General features: G+C 43.5%; 1 protein-coding gene across 2 annotated transcripts in view; it reads right to left on the bottom strand.

The window, feature by feature from the left end:
• The window catches only part of MLIP (muscular LMNA interacting protein), a 2,218,014-nt gene that overhangs the window by 329,335 nt on the left and 1,865,648 nt on the right, over positions 1 to 23,031 (bottom strand). For both annotated transcript variants that reach the window (XM_069606136.1, XM_069606137.1), the window contains exon 12: positions 16,712 to 16,756. In XM_069606136.1, coding sequence (XP_069462237.1) covers positions 16,712 to 16,756 — 45 coding nt within the window. The remainder of the gene's footprint in view (positions 1 to 16,711; positions 16,757 to 23,031) is intronic.

Here is a 23,031-nt window from a genome sequence, read left to right as displayed (position 1 = left end):
TGGCACTCAATATTTCTGATAATGATTATGATAGTGACTTGGGTAGTTCCAAAAAAAAACACTTGGTCCGATGAGGATGCCATGTACGGGTGATGCTATTGGTTTAAGGCCAAAAGGAGGGTTTGTGAAACTGTAATGCAATTGCACAGCCCGACTAGTATGTTTTGTATGTTGGCCATAAACAAATCGCATCATGTGACAAACATTGTAAACCATGATAACCTGAATGTGACCATTGGGAGTCCATTTTGTAATGCCCGCCATTTTCTTTTCTGAACACTTTTTGCAAATATATCCTGTGTTTCAGGTCTGCACACGGTGCGAGGTCACGGCCAGAACTTTGAATGCTAACGTAGGCAGGAATGTGAAACCCTGCAGAAATACATTGTTTTTCTTAGTCTGCAAAACCTTGAATCTGTACATATGCAGCAACAGCAGCTAATCAGCAACCCAGGTACCAGCCTGTCTTGCAAACGCTATTGTAGAGAGTAGTTAAATAAGAATTATATGCGACTAACGGTGCTCCTTCATGAAAGATGGTATTTTCTCTGCTTCAGAACTGTCTGACCCTTAGCCAATGAGCGCAGCAAATAGATAACATTGCTGGAATGCCTCCCTGCTAGAACATGATATCCTTCCCTGTGCCAGTGCCCCGTGTTCCCCAAAACAGTAAGGTGTCTCTGCAAACTCGGCTAGAAACACCAAATGTTTAGACTGAATGAAGTTACGTGCCTAACTGTCAATTACTGAACCCTAGCTTGTATGTCATGTATATGGGCGGACCGAATAATTCTGTATAATGATGATGTTTTATGTATATATATTACTGCTTTATCAATGGCTCGCTCTCTCTCCTCTCACAGTGTTTGTGAGCACGCGTCGTGAGATGTTGAGACCCGGTCGGCCGACTGAAATACTCTGAAAATAAACCAGACACGACTGGCGTGTCTTTAGTATATGGTTATTGTGCCTTTATTCCTTGTATGGTCTTACACACAGGTACTTTCTGTGCTGGAGATGAATTGGCACATGAAAGTAAGCATCCTGAAGGTACAATGATAAAACCAGTCTTGGAGTTGGAGAGCCTGAAGGATCTGAAAAAGGGTAACCATCTTGAACTTGTCCTTCCTAAGGAACTTGTTCAAGTTTCTTAAGTCCAAGATGGGTCTCAATCCTCTGTCCTTATTGGGAATCAGAAAGTAGTGGGAATGCCAACCCGTGTTCCTCTCTGCTACAGATACATGTTCTATTGAACCTTTCTCTAGCAGGATTAGCATTTCCTGCACAAGAAGCAGATCCAGAATTTTGACAGAGTTGTATCCCGGTAGATGATCTTGAGGCCTGTTTTAAAAGGGAAGGCAGTAACCTAAGGGCAACTGTTTCCATTGCCCAAGCATCTGAAGTAATGCCTCACCATTCGTTTAGATGCTGAGAAATTCTGCCTCCCACCAGGGTCTTGTGGGTCAAGGCCTCAGAGTGGCTTGCAGGCAGTTGCAGCAGTGGCTGAGGATAAAGTTTCCACTGCTGGGGCTGATTTAGCACCTCTTTCTCATCCACCAGGGGGGAATATTCTTTGTCCCCTTTGTCTGGATTGTCCTCTTCCTCTACCAATTGAGGAATATAAACTAAAAGAACGAACCCTCCAGGAAGATGAGCCTGAATAGGGTTGTTGAGGTTGTCGAATGGAGGTGCTAAGGGATTAAGCCACTGCCTTGGAGGTCTGCAGCTTCTCCAGACTTCCATCCAACTTGCTGCCGAACAAACTCGAGCCATCAAAGGGCATCTTCAGAAGTCTAGCCTGAACATCCGGTGCAAACACCGACTTCATCAACCACGCAAAGCTGCATAATATGGTGGTAGCAGCCATGGATCTGCTGATGCTGTCAGCAGTATCCAAACCTGACTGGAGACATTCTCCCATTGCATCCTTACCATGCTTAACTATAGCCAGGAAGACGTCTCTTTCTTCGCCTTCCGGAATGTGATCAGCCGCCATGGCAACACAGTCCCAAAGTGTATAAGTGAATCTGGAAAGAGTGCTACTGATATTGGTCGATTCCAAGGCCATGCTGCCTGCCGTGAAAATCTTACATGCCCAGGCATCTACCCTCTTGTCATCTCTATCTGGGGGCAAGAGGTATAAGCCGATTGTCTGGATGATGTGGTAGCCAGAACAACCAAGCTCAGGTAGTTCGCTGCTGGTCCAAATTTCGGGGGCCTCCCAAATTGCAGTGACGTTCCTCTGAAGGGTTTTATGGAAGGGTAGAATTGCGTCCCTCTAAGAGCCCTGGTCCAGGATGTCAGTCATATCGCCCTCTTCATATGTAGGAGAAGCTCTGCTCCAACCCATATACTCTATGACCTTAGTCATGAATTTTCTATAAATAATTTGGATGGTCAGAAGGGTCAGGCCTGCCATATTCCAGTTCAGGCGAGGTGTCAAGACCACTAACCGACTGAAGAGAATCATAAAGGTCTCTAATTTATTTGACTCTTCAGAAATGAGCTCTTCTGGCTGGCACATTCTGGGTGCAAAATTGTAACCCAAAAGGAGGGGAATCCTCTTCAGAGGGATGTTCCTCCTCATAGATTGAAGACATAGATTGAAGACATAGGGCCTCATTGCGAGAATGGAGGTAGCCATGTCGTACTTACCGGCATGGCAACCTCCATTCCGGGTACCGGGTCCCGGTTCCCTGATTGGGGAAATACCGGGCCATTCTGACCTAGGAGGGCCCGGTATTTCCCCATTCTAGGAACCCGGACCTGGCACATCCCCATTCCTAATCTAAGGGTGAGTGCTTTTTCATGGCATATCACCATACTCACGGGTTGTGTTTTTTTCTAAGGGCCACTTTTCAATTTGTTTAAAAACAAACATTTGTAACCTGGGTTTGAGGCACGAATATTAATTCAATCATAACACCAGTAAGTAGAGCATAGTGAACATACAAGTGGCATGATACCCACACATATTCACAATCTAATACTTGGTATGATTAGGCTGGACATGGAGGGCAGATGCACACACATTTTAGGGCATCTTTATTCAGTGATAAATTAGAACCACTGTTGCATAAATCTTTACAAGGAAATCTTACAATAAATCCAGTAAATAATAATGTAATTATTTATTTAAACACATAATTTTTCTTCCCGCTTCCTTAATACCCTTCATGGATGATTTCATTTTGGGTATGTAACCATGTGACTAAATCACTATTTTATGTCTCTGAACATTCAATGCAAAAGCTTTTTATGCAACTTGTTGGGAACCCCACTTTTTGCTTTTCATTTGCATTTTCTTTCTTCAATTACTCTTTGTTGTTCATCAACTATTGTGATCATCATTCCTTTGTTTGTGATAACATTCTTATGAAACACTGGAATGTGTTTAAATATTATTTACATGTCAGCCTTGAAGATGACCAAAGGTCGAAACACGTGTCAGCTGACCACCATTTTCTTTCACCAATAAAGAAACAACCCACACTCCGACTGTCCCGGTCTGAAGCTCAGCCACCCAAGTTTGGCTCACCCAGTACTACCTCGGATCAAATGTGGCAAACTGCTGAATGCCAGCATCTTACCAAGCAGAGGTGAAGTAACTAACCAGGATTGCCAAAGTAACAGCACGTGCAGATGGAAGAGCTCAGTGGGGTATCCAAATCAACCAGCGGATGCAGGAAATGTGGCGTACGGAAGACCGACTCCCCAGATTCACTCAGAGTGCATCAGACCTTCTGTTCAGGGGACACCACATGGATGGTTGTGTCCCCCAGCATGGCGGGATCAGGTCTTCTCTGAGTTGAATACTTGATAATGGATCAGAAAACAGGTGGTTGAGTCCATCAAAGGATGAATATGGTGTTGAGACTGATAGCCAACAAGTACCATAAGTGAAAGCTAAAATGTTCTTTGAAGAGTGAGTTAAAGAGGGCATAAAACTTTTGAGATGTAAACAGGTAGGGCTTTTGCAGGGTGGGTAGTTTGGTCGCCCCAAACAGGGGATCCCTTTACAAGACCACCACCGAGGTACACCTGTCCCACACAGGATGCATTGCCTATATAGTGGTGCACATCAACTGGGTTCAAGTCTGTTGGGAATGCCCTGGGGTACAGGTTGCTCTCCACTCAGGTGAAAAGTATTATTGACCTATGGCTCAGTTTCAACATACCCACTTGGCTGAGGGAGATTGACCACCAGCGCGCCCTCCTCTGGCAATCATCCCAGCATCTTTCAGGGGTCACTGGGTTAGAGACAGGGGCCAGAGTCCCCTGATACCAGTGCAACAGTGAACTGGAGAGGACAGTCCTCTGTGCACCCTGAACACATTGCACCGCCAGGCGGGGAGGCCCACAGAGGATGCCAGGGCCAGCATGGATGTTGGTTACCCACCCAACCCATCTTGTAACACAGACCAACGTTTACTAGTTGGAGAGCTAAACCAAAGAACTATGGAGGTGGGGTCTGGCATACACCAGCTGAGATGTGATCCCATTGCACTGTGCACACCACCAGCATCTCCCATTCAATATGTTGGGGAGGTGTTGCATTTAACATCTGTGATAGGACCGGAGGCATGGTGCAGTATGCTTGGGCAGAGTGAAGCCAGAGGGTACTGTGGTGGAGGTCCATAGAGGTCCTGCAATGCTAATTGTTTGCCTGACCTGGATATAGGGGGCAGATGACCAATCAAACCATATAGTGTCTGGTTCCCTCTGGCGTTTCACTCAGGAAAGGTGGTGCTCAGATACCGCAGTTTAATCTGGTGAGGCAAATGATTAGTGGTCTTGGGACCAAATAAATATGGAACTTTTGTCAGTCTTTACATAGCTGACAAGTCAATTAGGGGAATCGTCTATCTGTGGTATTACGATTACATGCCATGTCAGTATCACCCCTAAATTGTGATGGCAAAACAGCACTGTTGAGACTCGGTTGACAATAGATAGCCAGCCTGTGTGCCAGTGGATAGTGCTACTTGCCTGAGGTCTCGTGTGTGGACAAAAGGTGGCTACCTCTCACACCTATTGTGCTCCACATGTTTGTGGGGAATGTGGTACATAATCATTTGTAGACAGCCTGAATGGGGTCATGATTGTGTAAGTGGCAGGCCAACTACCTCACTGCAATCTATTGGGAGCCATCTTTTTTTTCTTCTTTTTTTTATTCAAACCGTTGTTTATAGTTTGATTAACAAACTTTTACAACTTTCGTTATTCCATTTCAGTTTACATATTCATATCTTCATTACATGCAATATTTACAATTAAAATTAGTAAGAAGAGAAAAGAAAAAAGAAAAAAAAGAAAGTGATTTAAAAAACAAAAACTCTTATACAATTGTCTTACATATCACAAGAAACCTTTAATATGGTTCCACCTTGTAATTTCTATAGAATGACTTCTTGATATGGTTCAGTCAATACAATCCCTTACATACATACACCTATGTCTTTTTCATTGGGAATGTAACATTCCGTTCCGCAAAAAACATATGTTTCACTCTTCAATCAATTAGCAATCCATAAATGTGGTCAAAATTGAAAATTTTCCAAGATTCATTCAGTATCAACCTCAAGAAGATTTTCATCGTGGGCAGTTAGATTTTCAATTTCACAATTCAATGTGTGTAAGAACCGTGTGAGCCGTAATATGGCTTTGGTAGTAGGACCCCACATGCAGGTTAGCCATAACCACTCATTTGAGGTATCCTAAGTACTCAAGATTTCATTTCCAAATATTTCTTTACGCTGCACTTCAAAATAAGCACAATTCGTGATCAGGTGCTTAAGCGACTCCTGCAATTTAGACACCATGCAAAATCTGCAATTATCCGCCACAACAGTCTCATTTTCTTTTGTCCAACTTTTTGACCGTTGTAAGGTTGGGAACAGGTTTAATTTGAACCTCAAGTATAAGTCTCTGGCTTTTGGACAGGGAAATTGCAGTAAGTATGGTTTGTGCGGTAGGCGTACGGAAGCAAATTTTGTCGCCTCTTTATAAGTTTTGAGTTTTCCCATAGCATTTATGGTTTTGCACCAATCGTGCACAAATAAGCGGAACTTGACATGTGCTTAGCGAAACTCCAAGTCCGCTGGATTAAGTGATAGATCTTCCAATATAACTCCCATTTTTGTATCGAAACTTTTGATTGAAAGGGGATTAGAGGCACTAAGCATCAATCCCAGATCTTCGAATAGGGAATTTTTGGGGGGAAATAACATTTTGCCAAGATTTGTTAGTTGGCGCCGGTTGTATCGAGCAGACAGTGATGTTAATCCTAATTCCTGCCTGAGAACTGCATTCGGAAGTCAATTGGCCAAATGCAGCACGCCTTTCCATAGTCGACCTTGAAGTTGGTCTAAAAATTGGTCAATGTTTGCCAAACACATGTCTAGGGCGTATAACAAAATCGCCTCCACTTTAAGGATGTAAAATTCAAAAAGAGGAAGCATGGAAAACTTACAGTATTTAGTTAATACCATACGCATTTGTGTGGGAAGGATTTTTGCCTTTTGGTTAAGAATGCTCTTCCACATGATGGCTGAATTTGAGTCAGTTATCAAGTAGCCCAAATATCTAATCGTAGATGCCCTAGGGATGGGCGTGCTGCCTATGGCCCACTTCCATGAACCCAAGCGTCTTTTCAAATTCTTAAAGATGAAGATGCTCGATTTGACTGCATTAAACTCAAGGTTGTGTGTGGAGCAATAATCGGCAAATAAGCAAAGTTTTGTTTGCAGACCTGACGGTGTACGGTCAAATATTACAATGTCGTCAGCAAACGCGAGCCACTGGATCTTTAGGTGGCCTAATCTGGCAGAATAACTGATTTGTGTCTTCCAGATATCATTTATACCATAAAGGCATAGATTAAACAACGTGGCTGCCAAATTGCGGCACTGTTTTACTCCGATTGCATTTGGAATAGAACTCGTGGTAGCTCCAGATCGGTTAACTCTGATGTAATAGACAGTATTGGTATGCAGTTTGGATATTAGATATATAATATGAGCAGGAATGACTAGCATCACCATTTTTTGCCAAAGAATATCTTGAATCACACAATCAAAGGCCGCTGTCAAGTCCACCAATGCCATATATAATGACCCGGAGTCAGTTGTTTTTGATTTTGCAAGTAAATGCGCCATAAGTGTAGCATTAAGGGAATTCCCCATCTGGGCCCGAAAGCCAATCTGATAACGCGATAGAGTATTATTATTTTTCAGAAATATCTGAAGTTCCCTTAATATTAGAATTGAAAACACTTTTGCCGTTGCGACTATAAGTGCAATGGGCCTATATTTTGCAGGGTTTTCCCCGTCCCCCTTTTTAAAAATGGGAACGATGATTGATCCCAACCATGATTCAGTTATATCTAAAGATGTTAAAACCTTGTCGAATTGGGGTTTCAGGAGTTTTGCCCATAGTGTAGGATTACGCTTTAAGACACAAGGCGGAATGCCATCCGGGCCGGCAGCCTTAGAGTCATTCAGGGCTCGAATAACACATTCAATGTCTTGCAACGACCAAGTGAGTAAGGGTAATCGGGGAGGAGGCAATTCCTGTACATTTGTGTTAAAGTAGCGTGCTGGAAGCACAAATTTGTTCCTATAATAATCAACCCATACTGCTGCAGAAATCGAGGAGGACTGATTTACAGTTAATTCCGCAGCATCCGATCTGAGGATTTCCCATGTCGATCGCCGATCATTGCGGCATAAGGAAGCAATAATCTTTTGGTTATCAAGAATGAATTTGTGTTGTTTAAAATTTTTGCATTTATTACGGTACACATTACAGATAATTATTTTTTGCTTGGAGTAATCCTCCATGGAACAGAGTTTATGTTTGAGCTTCCATAGTTTGGAATTTTTGGGACGTTTAGCCTGAAGAAGCTCGGGGCAGCCAGTCTGCATGTTTGGAACATGGGTTTTAGCTTTTTCGTTGTTTAAAGCCCCCCTTATCACCTCCGAAATTTCCAAGTATAAGGTTGGTTCAAAGTACGATTGTAGATCACATTTTTTGCTACCCCAAGATCCACCCAGCCATTCATCAAGATAGACGTTAACCCTATGACACAGTCGATTATTCCATCTGATAGATTTCCCTGGGCGGTCATCCTCCAAAAAGGCTTGATGCGGATCACACTTGAGTGCATCAATAATTAGGGTAATAGACAGCTCATTTACAAGATGATCTCCCAGGAAAGGCATCAGAGTTACACTATCCCTACAACCATCTTGTAGATTTTGTGAGATAGCAAAATGATAAATGCGGGATGATAGGAGACCCCTCTTCCATGTGTGCTTTAGTTTGTGATTCTGAAAAGGCACAGACGCTGAATCCCTTGATGCTAAATGGGCATTCCACATACTGCCTCTACCAGCAGGTGTGGAAGAGAGGTCATAAGTCATGCTTCCATCCGTAGGTTCGAAGCATTCTGCATTGAAGTCCCCGCCCATGATTATCCGACATGTTGGATGGCTTATCAAAATATTGTCTAAAAGCATATCAAGAAGATCATATGCATGAACGATTTTCAAACGGGCAGGATTATGGTATAAGAATATGTATAAGTAGGGTTCTATTGACACACTCTGGAAGGAAATCAAGACGGCTACAAACAGAATTGTTTTATGAACTTTATGAATGGTGGTGCTCAAATTTGTGTTTATGCAGATAGCTATTCTGCCATAAGGGTGGCCACTTGGTCCACGTTCCGCTAAATTTTGATAAACACTGAAACCGGGTAATATAATTTTTTGTAGGGCCATAGTTTCTTGGCAGAAAAGTATATCACATTTGAAATCATCGCGCTCTTTATTGAACCATGTGTACAGATTTTTAAATCCACATGAGTTCCATGAAAGAATTGACAAGTTTTGAAGGTTGTTAAGAGGGCACGTTATTCATTGCAGGATTCAGTGTGAGGGCCAGGGAGAGCAGGAATTTGCCTGAACGCTTTTAACAGGGCTGAGCGATTCAGTCTTTTGTTTCCATAGATTTCTGGATCAGTCTCCCATCCCAATATAGTAGAGGATGGGTGAAGCGCTTTGCCTTTACATTTTGGAGGAGATAATTGCTCATGAATATTCCCTGCTTCAATCCCGTTAACCAATTGGACCGTCTCCCGATGGGTTTCTGGATCACGTTGGGTCAGTATGGGCACTACTCCATGGGAGATATTATCTTGTGAACAACCCTTTGGATGTTTCTGGGGCTGGGATTTGGATGTTTGCAAAATTTCGTTGTTCGAACAGCCTTGACTAATCTCCTTCCCAGCTTGTACAATTTAGTGCGCTATGGGCTTGAAGAAGGCTGATAGCTGGCTTTGGACATTGCCAGCTAACTTGGTTTGTGTCATAGGAGATGCATCCAAATTAGATTCTACAGAGTCTTTTAGTAGATACGAATTGCTCTTCTCTCTATTACTTTTACAGTCAGTGCCAGTTTCTTTCCTACCAGGAAGAGCCTGATGCTATTTTTTGGTAGCGTTAGAGTGCTCCTCTGATTCGGATCTTTGGTTCTGCTGTGCAGTCCATTGCGCAGCCTGCTGGGAGGGACTGTTTTCATCCATCTCAAGATTATTTTTTTTTGGTATTTACTTTTTCTGTTTTTTTCTTTGTTTTAGGTTCAGGTGATTTTGCCGCTGTTTGAGGAGGATTTCCTGCGGCCTTCCTTTTAAGGGCTCTCAGGAAAAGGGGCTTCTCCTTTCGCGAGCCAAATAATTGGCCAGCGCCAGCAGAATATACACTCTTAGCTTTTGCCTTGTCTGATGTCGTGGTTGACGCACTTGTGGGCTCCAAAAATAAGTTTGTAAGGGCTGACGGGCTATCAGGATGGAATATTGAATCTACTTCAACATCCTCTAGTCGATCTTCTCTACCAATCAGACACTCAGATGGATTAGCCTGAACAAAAAAAAGTAATTGATCAATCTTTTTGGTGTTTTTAATGACCATTTGGCATAATTTCGCATGCGTAAGTATCTGATGGTGAGATGAAGCTACTGGTGCAGCCACTGTTTGTGCGAAGGATTGCGAAAAGGAGTATGTATTAGTCTGAGGTGGGCACATCGCTTCAAGAGAAGCGGCCTGGTCCTTGCATTCGGTTTGTGTACCGCAGTTCACTAAGGCAACCTTGGTATTTGAGCCATTTTCCACAGGTGCATTCCCCTTAATTAGGGGCACAGCACCGTCAGCCCGGATGGAATCAGCAAAAATAAACCCTTCTAGTTTATTACGTTTGAATAGAATTTGGTTCAGAGAGGACTTACAATCTCTGAGTTTGTAGTGGGTATAATCATGACCACGGTCTAGTAGATTTAAATTCTGTGATAAAACCGGGTATGAAGACTCAAGGGTCTGCATATCGTCTGTTGGATCCAACAAATCCAAATCCAGCAGAGGGCCCATAGGAATGGAAGTGGGCGAGGAAGCAACACCTAATGGCGGAGGCAAGGGCTCAGGATTTTCTGGACCGAGGACCTCTTTGCCGGAATCCGTTGTTGGCATGGGGTTTTTGTTGGAATTTTAGTTGGAGGAAATATTGGAAAGATCTAATGTAATACTTTCTTTACAATGTAAGTGCACATCAGCCCTTTTGTGTACGGGCACTGTCACTGGTGTAGATGGACCGTCTGATAAGCGCACACGTTTCTCTAGGGCTGCTAAAACTGCCGGAGCAAGAATTGAATTGTCAGAGGGAGAGGTATTCAAAAGATCAGTATTGCTTTCCCCTGAGCTAGAGGGCTCATCCATCCTCTTACTCAGAAAGCTTTTTCGTGAAACAGAAGAAACAATCGGAACCCCTTGAATAGTAGCAATATTCATTTTAGGAAAGCATGTCATTGAAGCATCTGCTTGTGAGCGAGCATATGCAAAAGCAATCTCGTGACGGATTGTATCATTTGCAGACGCTGGATTTGGCTGGGGTATAAGGCCCTGCACCCTTTGAGTAAATTCCATGTTGACTGATTCTGCAATAGAGGGAAGAATAATGCTTTCAGCCTTAATTGCTTTTTTTCGGTTTAAAAGTTTTTCCTCAAGTTTGCGTGGGAAACAGCCCCTACGCAAGGAGTAGACCATTTACGAGAAAGGATAATTACCACCCTATGGGCCCTTCCTTGTGAGGACCGAAGTGGTAATAAGAAAGGCAAACAATTGATCTTCCACACTATCGTTTAAATGAAGTGAGTAAACAGTCGTAGCAATGTGATTTAACGGCGCAACAATGTTATCGTCTCAAGACACCCCTGTATAAAATATGCCACTTCAACCTAACTCTCCACCACTTTATAAGGACCGAGCCAAGAATTCTGGGTGCGTTGGATGATGATTTTTTTTTTTTTTGAGTTGCTAGTCTAATCCAAGTTGCTAATACTGGCAGTTAGCCAACATCCTTTCAACATGCAAGCCTAATAAGATACACGGTAGCAGCCTCGTTAAATGGATAGAACATTCTGCCCTCGAGTTGAAACGAAGACATTACCTGCTATTAACATGTTTACCAGGTAGATTCCACAGTTAAGTAATTTTGAACAAAGAGCGTAACAAGCAGAATAACCTCGGATTCTAAATAGGGGCAATACGAAAAAGAGAAAACCTCAATTTAGAATATGCATGCTCCCCGCGAACCATGCACCTGCGCACCGTGAACAGTCAACAGTACTTGTTAGTACTTCACGGTGCGCGCGCGGGTGCACTGGGGGGAACGTATTTTGTACCGCTCGGAGAGGCGTCACCACGCCAGGGGGCGGGGCCAAATGTGCGGACACACCTCTGTTTCCTTTAGTGCAGGCAGGCAGTTAGTGTTTCATAAAAAGACGTCCTGAAAGCTGCCGGCTTTCCAAGGAGCAATGCAAAGTTCCACGTTCTTCCGCTTCAGATCAGCAGCTCAGTAGTGCGCACCCAGTCAACAGTACTTCTTAGTACTTCACGGTGCCATCCTCAGAGACATGGTTTTGTTTAAGTCTAAGCCACAAGGGTCTGAATCCTTCCTCATACTGCTGCGCCATATTGTGCATGGGAAACTCCCACACACCCTGGGGGCACCAACAGGGACGCAGGCTGGGCGGTGAGTACTCTTATCCATTTCCAAAGAGCCTAGCATGCTAGATGGCTTTGCTCCAGCCAACAGAAGATTGGCAAATACAGCCAGTGGGAATCATGGAAGAGAGGCTTGGGCTTGGTTGTAGATGGCAGCTTCAGACTCAGACCCTGGGCATTAAGACTGCCTTAAGGATACCATGACCATATGGCCACACAGCCATGTGGTGGCGAGCTCCATCCTGGGCCATCTGGCCCTTTGGCTGGGTACATCTTTCCATAGGCCACAGCGGTCGGACCAGATACCCTGAGTCGCTGCTGGAATGGCTCTCTCCTACATTTGTCTGCAGCTAGGGTCCATTATAGTAGGTGAGGAGGTTCTCACTGTGAGATGGACATGTGTCACGGGAGCTGGACAAGCTCCTGCATGCTTATACTGGGTCCGCAGAGCAGATGTGGACCAACGGGCATGGCCACAGAGGGGATGGCTAAGGAAGTCCAGTAGCAGAAGGGCCAGATGTGAGCCAGGGTCAGGTAGGTGTCCCAGGGAAGTGCTCATGGGGCAATGCCAGGCAATCAGGGACCCCGGCCTTCCCAGGAAGGCGTAGCTTGGAGGTGGCCCAGTCAGAGCACCAGATTTCCATGGGTGCTGACACAGCCATTGTGCACCAGAATCTGATGCAGTGAACCAGTCACATTACTCAGCAGTGTTCCTAAAGGGGTCCCTGTCTACTGTTATTATCCAAGGTCAAAGTAATTGATAGCCGGGCCCTGGACAGTGAGGGGTGCATCCCCACCCTTGGGTGCTACCGAGTAGACCATGGATGTAAAGTTTCCTCATTCCATACGAAACACCTCAAGGCTGTCCATTTTTTTTTTGTTTCATACAATGCTTGTCTTTGTGAGCTGACATGGTGATTTAGCCCTGATGAAGAGAGGAGCCAAGTGAGTCATGTGTTGATCTTGTTGCATGTCACTCAGGGGAGCACATGGTATGGTGATGTTGTGAGTGGGAATGTGGTCAGTGTGTGGGGTATTTTACAGTGTGTTGGTCTGAGGTGAGCAGGTCCAGCTGCAATGGTGCAAAGGTGCATATTATGAAGATGGGAGCCAAGTGAGTCATTTGTTACACTTGTTGCTTGGCCCTTAGTGGTGCACACGGTATTGTGTAATTGGGTGCAGGCATGTTTCACCTGCTCTGACCTTGTGTTTCCCTTTCTTCTGAGGCATTCTGCGAGGGAATACCATTGCTGCTGAGCAAGGTCAGAGAGTTGTGGGATGGCTGCACACCACACCTTAGGCAGTCTGGGTTAGATTCAGCCCCTCCAGAGAAGTACATGGCTATGTGACTGACAATGGCTCCAGCAGGCTCTTAAGTGCAAAGGCTGCCACGTGACAAGGACTTGATTTTTAAATGCAACTTGCACTTTTCTCTGTCTGTGTCATGTTATGAACTGTATTTTTGGTGGAGAATAAAGTAGCCACTCCACCTGTATATTACGGTAAGACACACCTAGAGTGGGCAGAACAGTCCTCCCAGGCATTGGTCCATGCTTAAATTATACATTATATACTGTGCTTTTCTACTTCTGGTCTCCTGTGTTTTATTGAGTGTCTTAGAGCACACATTTTGGTGGGGAGCTGGGCAAACTGGTAACAGAATGTATTGCTTGTGTTATGATTTTGTGTCATTGACAGGGATACTGTTGTTTCCACCTGCTATAATAGTGTTGGTCTGTGTGCACTTGATTTGATATATAAGGGCACACTCAGTTTGCCTCTCCCAAACACACATTCTCAGGGTGTTGTTATGGGCAAGGTGGATGAGCCCCATTTCACAAGGGCATCAAGGATGTGGCTCCACTGTGTGTGCTCCACAGGGGCAGCAATTCAAGTGAAGAATGATTGTAATACCTGATTGTGTGTCTCCTGTCCCTATGTCCTTTGGCCCACCAGTGTCATGTGGCTGCCTGTGGATGATGGCATTGCCCCCCCTGCAGCTCCACTGCTATTCCACAACGTGGGGAAATATTGTGGAGTACACAACATGCCATCTGGCACACTACTGGTGGGGCATACAGCAACATGCCACTAGAGTGATCAAGGGAGCAAATGCATGACTTTAGCAACTCAAATGTGCATTTCACTGTGCCCCTAGTTTCTATGTGTGCTGCGCCATACCTTACCTCACTTTGGGTGGCTGGATTCCTGAAATGTGTGAGCAGTAATGGTGAGAGGAGTTAGGCATTGTCTGTTGCAAAGGTGGAAAGGATAACTGTTTGCATGGCTTGTCATGACTTGTTTTTCTGTGTATCATGCGGATGCTTGCGTGTGATTGATAGTTGATAAGTTGATACTCACCGATGAGACAGGTGTTCCCAAAGATTCCAGATGCAAGGGCCTGGTATAGGGGAGAACGGCGGTAAATGCAGCTATCATGCAAACTTCCCAGGTAATTAACATTCACATCCAGGATGACTCCCTTGGCATCACAGATCACCTGTTCATTGATGGAATGCCAATGATTCCGGTTGCAGAAGATGTGATCATATTGCTCCCAGTACCTGGGGAAGTGTGCAATGGCATATAACTCCTGCCACACTCTTTGCCTTCCCGGCAGTGTGCATGACATGGATATGTGCCTGTGTACATGTGCTAACATGCATTACAATACCTGGTGCAGGCACTGGGATTGGGTGGGCTGTGATATACTCCAACAATGCAGAGGTGTGTTGCAATGGGTATGTTGCCAGAAAATGTAGGGCTGTTAGCACTTTCTCCAGGGGTGTCAGTGCATGGGAGCAGATGGTGAATGATGACAAGGCATTCTCCCACTCCCTGGCCAGGTCTAGGATGACATGGTGAGGAAATCTGTACCTTGCTTACACCTCCTCATCTGACACTGCAAATAGCGTGGTGCACAGATAGAAAGTCCTGGCTCTGATCCTCCTCATCCTCCTTCTGCTGCTCCTCCTCCTCTTTCCATGATGTATGATCAGTGCCTCTAAAGCAGGGCCTGACATTGTGCATTCCTGTTGTGACTAGGGTTGCAATGTCTTTTATACTTGGTCTTTCTTTGCACTTTGTACTTTGCGCAGTGTATCACATGGCACTAAGAACGTGAGCTGTGCATCCTCCTTTAGACTCTGGGACACTGCGCAATCAAATCCATGAATAGGGTCTCTTTGCGCATGATAAGGGGTGTTTGCTGCTTGCGTTTTGTGACCCTGAACATACCCATGTTATTTCTCGTTATTCCGCAATTTGCACAAAGAATAGGGAATATGCATGTTATGCCCAATTTGTATTTCTTTGCTCTGGCCATTCCCACACTTTGCGTTGTGTGTCGCTCGAAGCACACAGCCTAGCGCAAAGTAGGTAACTCCCAGCGCAAAGTAGGTGGAGATCTGCGCAAAGACTGATCTAAGTGTACTTTTTCACTATGCGCCAGGCAAACCTTTCTGTGCATTAGGTCCTTAATTTGTATGTGAGTGGAATAGGTCAGATTGCTGCAGAAATTAGTGAGTTAGTAATACGCACTATAATAATGTATTTAGGAATACGTTAGCATGCATATTGCAATACTTTTGAATATGCAGATAAATATGTGGATTCATCCACATACGAATAATTTAAAACAGCAAATAGTAATATTTTTTTTATGCACAGCAGAATAATTAAGTCGGATTGCTATTGCAATTAACAGATTAGAAATACGTTTGAATATGCGCAGGAAAACCTTTAATTCCATACATGATTTATTTAGAATGTACACAGCAATACATTTGAATATATTTAGGAATACATTCGCAAACATTGTTGCTTCCCTAGATGGCATGCATATGTGAAAAATAAACACAGTTTTTAATTGCTTAGCTAACTGTGAAAGTTTAAATGAGCAAAGAAGGGAAGGACTAGTCAATCGAGGTTTGAGGGTAGCAACGGGTTGCCCCCTCCCAATGTCCCGCTTACTGCCCCTCCTCCTGCACTGGCCCCGCCCTTTCTGCCCCTTATCGCTTGCCGAGAATTGCATGGTGGGCTTTTTACATTGGTTTTCATGTGAAACATCCTCTCTACAAAACACGGGGCCCAAAGATTAATATAGCTATTTACATTTTGACAAGACATTGGTGATAGATGATTAGGTGATCAAACATTCTATTAGTTTTCTTTGTAAGCTTTTTTCACTATCGTGTTTGTGTGCCAATTACAGATATGAGTTCTTGTTTTGCTAGTGTCAAAGACTTGTTAAGCGCTTACCGCTAGTATAGTTAAATGAAACCGTTTTACAAGTGTCTCAAATGGAAGGTCAGTGAGTGAAGTAAATTAGAAGGTCTGTTGAAGTTAGCATATGTTTAAGAATCGATTTAATGGTAATAATGTGTATGCTTACCGGAGGAGGAAGTTTAGAAATTAAGATCTGGTGTTTCTCAAATTACAATGACTACTTAAGATCTTTTCACAAGCTGCTGAATTGGCAACAGATGTTATTGACATGTATACATAGTAAAGCTGGGTGAACAAATAAATAAAAAGCTACTAATATAGAGTGTTGGGCTTTAGGAAGATGTAAAACCCAGTGGGCTTTCCACAGACGAGTGGTTTTCAACTTGAGATAGTTTGGGTGGGAAGTGCATGCAGTCGTCTCTACATACCTGATGAGGCTTTGCAGTGATGGTAACTGGTGAGGAAATAGAAGCCTGCAAAAGTAAATAGAATACACATGTAAATGAGTCGCTATTTTAGCTAAAACATGAACGTATTTGGGTCTTATTTACAAAAGCAGTTTTCAATTACGCAGTCCCATTGGAAAACACTTTGGCAATCAAGCCCCTTATTTAAGATTCGCCCTCTGAAAGCTAAAGACAAAATGCAGAAAACAGACGTCACATAAAATGGCGTCTCTTCCTCTGTCAGGAATGTTATATGTTTGCGGAATATCAAATACTCGCATCTTGGCATGCATATTCATCCAGTGAATTTATCGCAAAATGTATCACAGAATCAATGTCTGACAACATTTAAATACAATTGTTTGTAATCTCATAAACACATAATTTAAATGTGGATTTTACCGTACGATTGTAAAATGTCAATTTAAATGTAGTCTTATATGCTTCCTTTTTTAGTGTAGTTTGTCAGAAAAATATCAACATTCACAAAGCAAACATAAGGCACATTTACCGTGCAGGACCCGGATGGTGACCAATGGGAATGCAAGATTTTGAATGGTGTACCTCTGCATAGTTCATCATTTGAAACATACTTTTACAGATGTAAATTAAGCATGTTCAGATCTGAAATGCCATTGTGAGATTGTGAGTATTCCATATTTTTGCCAAATGTAAATTTGTAGAATGTATTTCGCAGTTGTGTTACCCCTTTTTTACCCCCAAACTACTGATGGTAAGTATGGGTATGATATATAGAGAGTGGGTGTTGGGTTGGGGTGCAAAGAGAGTCTCCATATTTTGCGGTCCAACAGTGGTACATCTGGTGATCCAGATTGTGAACTAAGGGGTAGAAAGGAAGGGCAAATTATGGGTGGAATAGAGTCTCTTGCACATTAAATTGGGTATTAACACAGAATCTACTTTGAATTTTCTTTTAATTTATAGGCCACCTTCCTTAACTGAAGACTTTATACTGGCCCTATCCAACTATATGCTAGCCACTCTTAAGCCCAACTCCATTTTTTTTTTATTAGGAGATTTAAATAATTGGTTGGGTCATACAGAGGACGCCCTGGCTGAAAATTTGGAGCAGGTCCTTACAGATTTGAACAAAAGATGTGCGTTCCCACTCATCACCATGGTTATACTCCTGACTGGGTTTCTACTTCCAATGTCATAAGTAAGGATTTTCAGGTCTCTCCCCTTCCCTGGCCTGATCATGCCTTTGTGCACTTTGCCATTTTGGCAGATTTTCCTATGAAATTAAAGAACAGTAGCACACAGGTATCCCTGGTAAGAAACCTGAAGTAGCTCTCGCAAGATAAAATGTAACATTTGTTAGCTCCCTCTATCAACTTTCTTTCTACTGACTCGGCTGCAGCAATGTCCCATTCCCTTGTTGCTAATTTGGATCTCATTACTAATTCTCCTGCACCCCCAAAATAGAGACAAATTATTGAAGGAAAGAAAAGTAATCTTTGGATTTCACCTGATCTACAAAAATTAAAATCTTCAACTTTTAAGCTGTTACATGTGTGGAAATGAAACCCTGCTCCAGGGTCACTGGCAGCTTATAAAGTAGCTGCTAAATCCTACAAACTGGTGATTGTAGAGTTCGAAGAAAAATGTCCACAATTCTAGAATTCAGAATGCTAAATCTGATGTTAAAGAACTCTTCAAAATGTGAAAAGAACGAGAAAATATTAAACAGCTTATGGCTCATCCTCTTATTAAGGATGCAGCCTGGTGCCTGGAAATTCAGAATACCATGCAAGACAAATTAAATGGCACCAGGACTGATATAGCCCACAAAATAGATGATCTTGTGTTTGCCTCCAATAGCTGTGGGAAAGGGTTGTTTGTTAGCTGTCCTTCTATCCACCAAGTGAATTTTTCTCCCATCACTGTGGGGGATTTGTCAGTTGTGGTGGAACAGTAGAAGGCAACTAGATGTAAACGAGACCGCTGTTCCTCCATGATAATTAAATCTTGCCCACCTTTATTATTGGATGCCGTATGCACATTTGTGAACTCCTCTCTCTTGGAGGGCCAGGTTCCAGCTGATATTAAAAAGGCTTGGGTCACCCCATCTTAAAAAAAAACTTGGTCTTGCAGTTGAGATGGTGCTCAACTACAGGCCAATAATGAATACACCATCTTTGTTAAAAATCCTTGATCCCATTGCCTACAGCCAGATTTTTCAACATTTGAATAAATATCCTATTCTTAATCGCTACCAGTCAGGCTTTAGCCAAGATTTTGGAACGAAGACTTCACTCTTAGAGTTAAAGTCAAGGCTACTGGACCGTGTTGACTGGGGTTTATCATCTATGTTAATGTTACTAGATCTGTCAGCCACTTTCAATTTGGTTGACCACTCCATCTTGGTCGCCAGAATGGAAGAAGTAGCCAACTTTTTCCCAGTTGCGGTTCAATGGTGTAGTGCCTTTCTGGACAACAGAGAAAGTTGTGTATTCTTTGCGGAGGCAGAGGTCTCACCTGTCTCAGTTAACTTTGGAGTTCTGCAGTGTACGTGCATCTCCCCCTTCTTATATAACATCTTTATGGCCCCATTCTTTGCTCTTTTGCAGCAGGAGGGGGTGATGTTTACCAGCTACGCAGATGACACACAGTGTGTCATCCCCATTGTTGGCACTCACTCACAGGATGAAGAAGAACTCAATAGAATGTATACTATGGTGGAGAATTGGATGGTATGGAACAACCTTGCCTTAAACAAAGATAAAGCAGAGTTGCTGATTGTGGGCACGCATTCAATGCTGGCCAAGCTTGGCACAACCTATAATTGCTTTCATCTAGGAGAGGTAAAAATAATCACCTAAAAGAAGGTTAAAAATCTGGAGAGATTTTTGATCAGCAGTTGAATATGAAAGCGTACGTGGGAGTGTTGTTTCAGTGTTAGCTTATTATATTAAGCTTTTGGCTTATCTCAGACCTTTCATTTCCCAGGCTAACGCTGATACAATTGCCAGAAAAATTATCGGATCAAAAATAAATTACTGTAGTAGTCTTTTGGTTGGGCTTAGTAAAGCTGACACCAACAGAATACGAGTAGTTCAAAACGGCGCTGTTGGAGTGGTCGTTGGATCTCATCGCGACCATGTCTCGGCTGCTAGACGATCTTTGCATTGGCTCCCTGTGGAGGCATGGGCCCTCTTTCACTTCTGGTAATCACTTTTAAATATTGACTTGGCCTTATGCCTTTGTATCTGCAAGATCTAATTTCTAACAAGGTGAACAGTAGATCTCCTAGGTCAAGCAACCAGCCGTATTTGATCATCCCTAGATGCAGGACTAAGAAGGTTGAAAGTGGAGCCTTCTTTATTGCAGATCCAAAAACCTGGAGTTTGCTTCCCTCTGATTTCTGAGCCAGGATTCCTTGGAGCCTTTAAGGAACAAAATGAAAACATGGGTGTTTGCTTTAACATTCAGGGCAGTTTAGATTGAGGATTGACCTTGTTTGAGATACTTTTCTGCTTTCTGTTTTTTCATTTTAATGTTTTGTCTGCACTCGATGCCCATAGGTCCATGGTTGCGCTATATAAATATCTTAGAGTAAAGTAAAAGTAAGGGGACGTTGTTTTGAAGGGGCCCCTGAGGGACCCTCGCATATGGAAACAAGGCACAATCACAACACACAAACTGATACGCCAGACACAAGGTTGCATTCCCAAAATCTTGCGTTTATTGCAAAGCAAATAGTCTCAGTTGGCCAACTGGTCCCATGCCCCGCAACGTGTGTCTACCAGACCTCGGGGGACGCAAGAGAGAGAAATTCGTACAACAGTTACATATATACAAAACAACCATCTAGTAATCAGTAGTGTCACAACTTATACCGCCCCTATTGCATTTCCTTTGAACTAGGCACGATGATTGACAATGGCGACGGGTATGACACCTTCAACCATTCATTTAGTAACAGTTTGCAATTTTGTAAGCTCACAGACATAAGTCTTTGTTTTAAAGAACACAATGCTTCTGTTTTTGAAAGCAAGCTGTGCCTAGGGAGAGACACATTCCAGGCCTTGTTATCTCCTAGTTTCTATTTGTGTGCCGGGGGGTCAACTTGCTCTCCAGGACTCTACTGGGCTCAGGGAAGGCGGGCCGCAAAGAAGAGCATAATTCAAGTATTTTAATGTTCGCTCTAGCATTTCTACTGTGCTTACCGAGACTAGCTGGCACCTGCTGTACTGATTAGAATGCCTTGCTGCTCCCTCTCCAAGGATATGCGAGGGAGGGGTCCGGGCATTTCTGTCTGGGTTACTGGGTTATGTTTCAACATGCCACTCGCGGCCTTGCATTGTGCACCAGTGAAGCAGAATAATATTTCAGCAAAGCAGTTTTACATGAGGCAAAAAGGCAACGTTAGAGAAAACAAGATGGCTATTTCAGTCACTTTTAAAATGACTGCACCTTAGTCAAGCTTATGGCTATATATTTCTAATACTAAATGCATGAGATGGTTGGTCTTTGGCCAACATAATACATAGCCTTCTGATCGAGGGGTGTCTATTTTTCTAGATCGACAAATCCTCCTTTTGGCCGTATGCCAAACGTCTCATTCGTGCATACGCCATGGTGGTAAAGGTACGACCCAGGTGGTAACTTACCGCCTGGGTCGTAATGAGGCCCAATGTCAGTGGCTGTACGTACCAACCTATCCCTTTGCCACCATGCTGTGGCAAATGAGCACACACCCAGCAGTTATTCTTTTTCAAAATTGAATGTGTCATATTCATTATTTGCAGTAACGTGTTGTTTCCATAACCTTCCCTATGTTTTTCTTCCATTGTGGACAGTGTAAGTAATTACATGAACAGGGCTTTCAGTAATGGAGATGTTTCTCATGGGCAAGAACATTTCTAATGGGTGCATTTCTTCTAAATACCATAATACCAATACTGCCATTATTGGGACCAATATACTCATTATACACATTATTATCGTTAAGCTCAGCATACAATTTTTTCGACCATTTCCTTTCTGTGACTTTCTATGCGCTATGTTTAATTCATTATCAGCAGTGGTGCAGGAGGAGGCAAAATCTGGTTCCGGCATTTTTCTCTCACGGTCCTTCTTCTTCTGCAGTGTTTTCGTGAATGTCTCTCGTCGTTGCATTCGTTGGCATGTCAATAAGTTCGATAAATGTCAACAGTCTGTTCTGCCAGTTCTTAGCAGCCTGGATTGCTACACTTTGGGCAAGATCTCTGTGCGTCCGCACATTGATCAAAAGAACTCCAGAGCAGTTATCAATTGCCTTCGTACCATGTGCGCCCCATTCGTTCGTATGGGTTCAGGACACATGGATTTTATGTTAGCACCGAGGAGCCTCGTTTATTGGGCTGTCCGATTTGCACAACCCTAACACCGCTCTCCTCTAGGCCTCCGGTTCCTACTTCATCCGAGAATAGGAAACAGAGGCAACAAAAAGATCAACAGAAATGCAGGTTTGATCACTCCCTCTTCCTAGGCTGCAAATTGTATCACCTTGCTCCTGGTATCGTGTGATCAATGAATAGTGCGGATGCACTTCCAGACTCAAGCTCAGAGTCAGCCTGTGGCGCAATAGCAGATGATGGTGGGCGCCACAGTTATGATGCAGCCTTCGTTTCAGGCTGCAGCACAACGAAAGAGGGTGGGCGCCAAAGAGGTACACGTTCTGTGTTTGCCAGCAGTGATGCAGATTCTGCTGCGCAATGTTGGGGCACCCCTTGCCCTTCCTCTTTCACAGCATCTTTTCAGGTTTTCTTTCAGGGTCAGGCAGATTCTGTGGCAAAGAACTGGCAACCGTGTCTTTCATTTCTCAGACCATTGTCTCTTTCTTGTCGTCTCGATCAGTCAGCTTTTCAGACGGTGGTGGGACCTTCTTGGCATGTGTTGCATGTATCCACGCCTTCCTCCCATCCACCCGAATTGCTGTTTGCGTAGTCAGGAGGATCAGATAGGGTCCACGTCATCTGGGTGCTAACGATGTCTTTCATTCAAAATTCTTGATTAGCACCCAGTCTCCTGACTCCAGTGCGTGTCCCGGACCAGTGTATCTTACTGGCAATGCCTCCTGCACCTGCTGATGAATCAAACTCAATTTCTGAATTAAAAGATTACATTAAATAATGAGCACAGGGTATTCAAGTTCCTTTAGCCTTTTTGGCTGAGGTGCACACCAAACATTTGCTGGCCTCCCCATAAAGATTTCATACAGGGAGAGCCCAGTTCTTGCCTGCACAGATGTGCTCATGCACAGTAACGCTAGCGGTAATGCATCTACCCAGCTTAAC

The sequence above is a fragment of the Ambystoma mexicanum genome, chromosome 4p, assembly GCF_040938575.1.
Source record: "Ambystoma mexicanum isolate Mex_15411 chromosome 4p, UKY_AmexF1_1, whole genome shotgun sequence".
Lineage (NCBI taxonomy): Eukaryota > Metazoa > Chordata > Amphibia > Caudata > Ambystomatidae > Ambystoma > Ambystoma mexicanum.
This window is presented reverse-complemented; position numbering and strand designations above follow the sequence as displayed.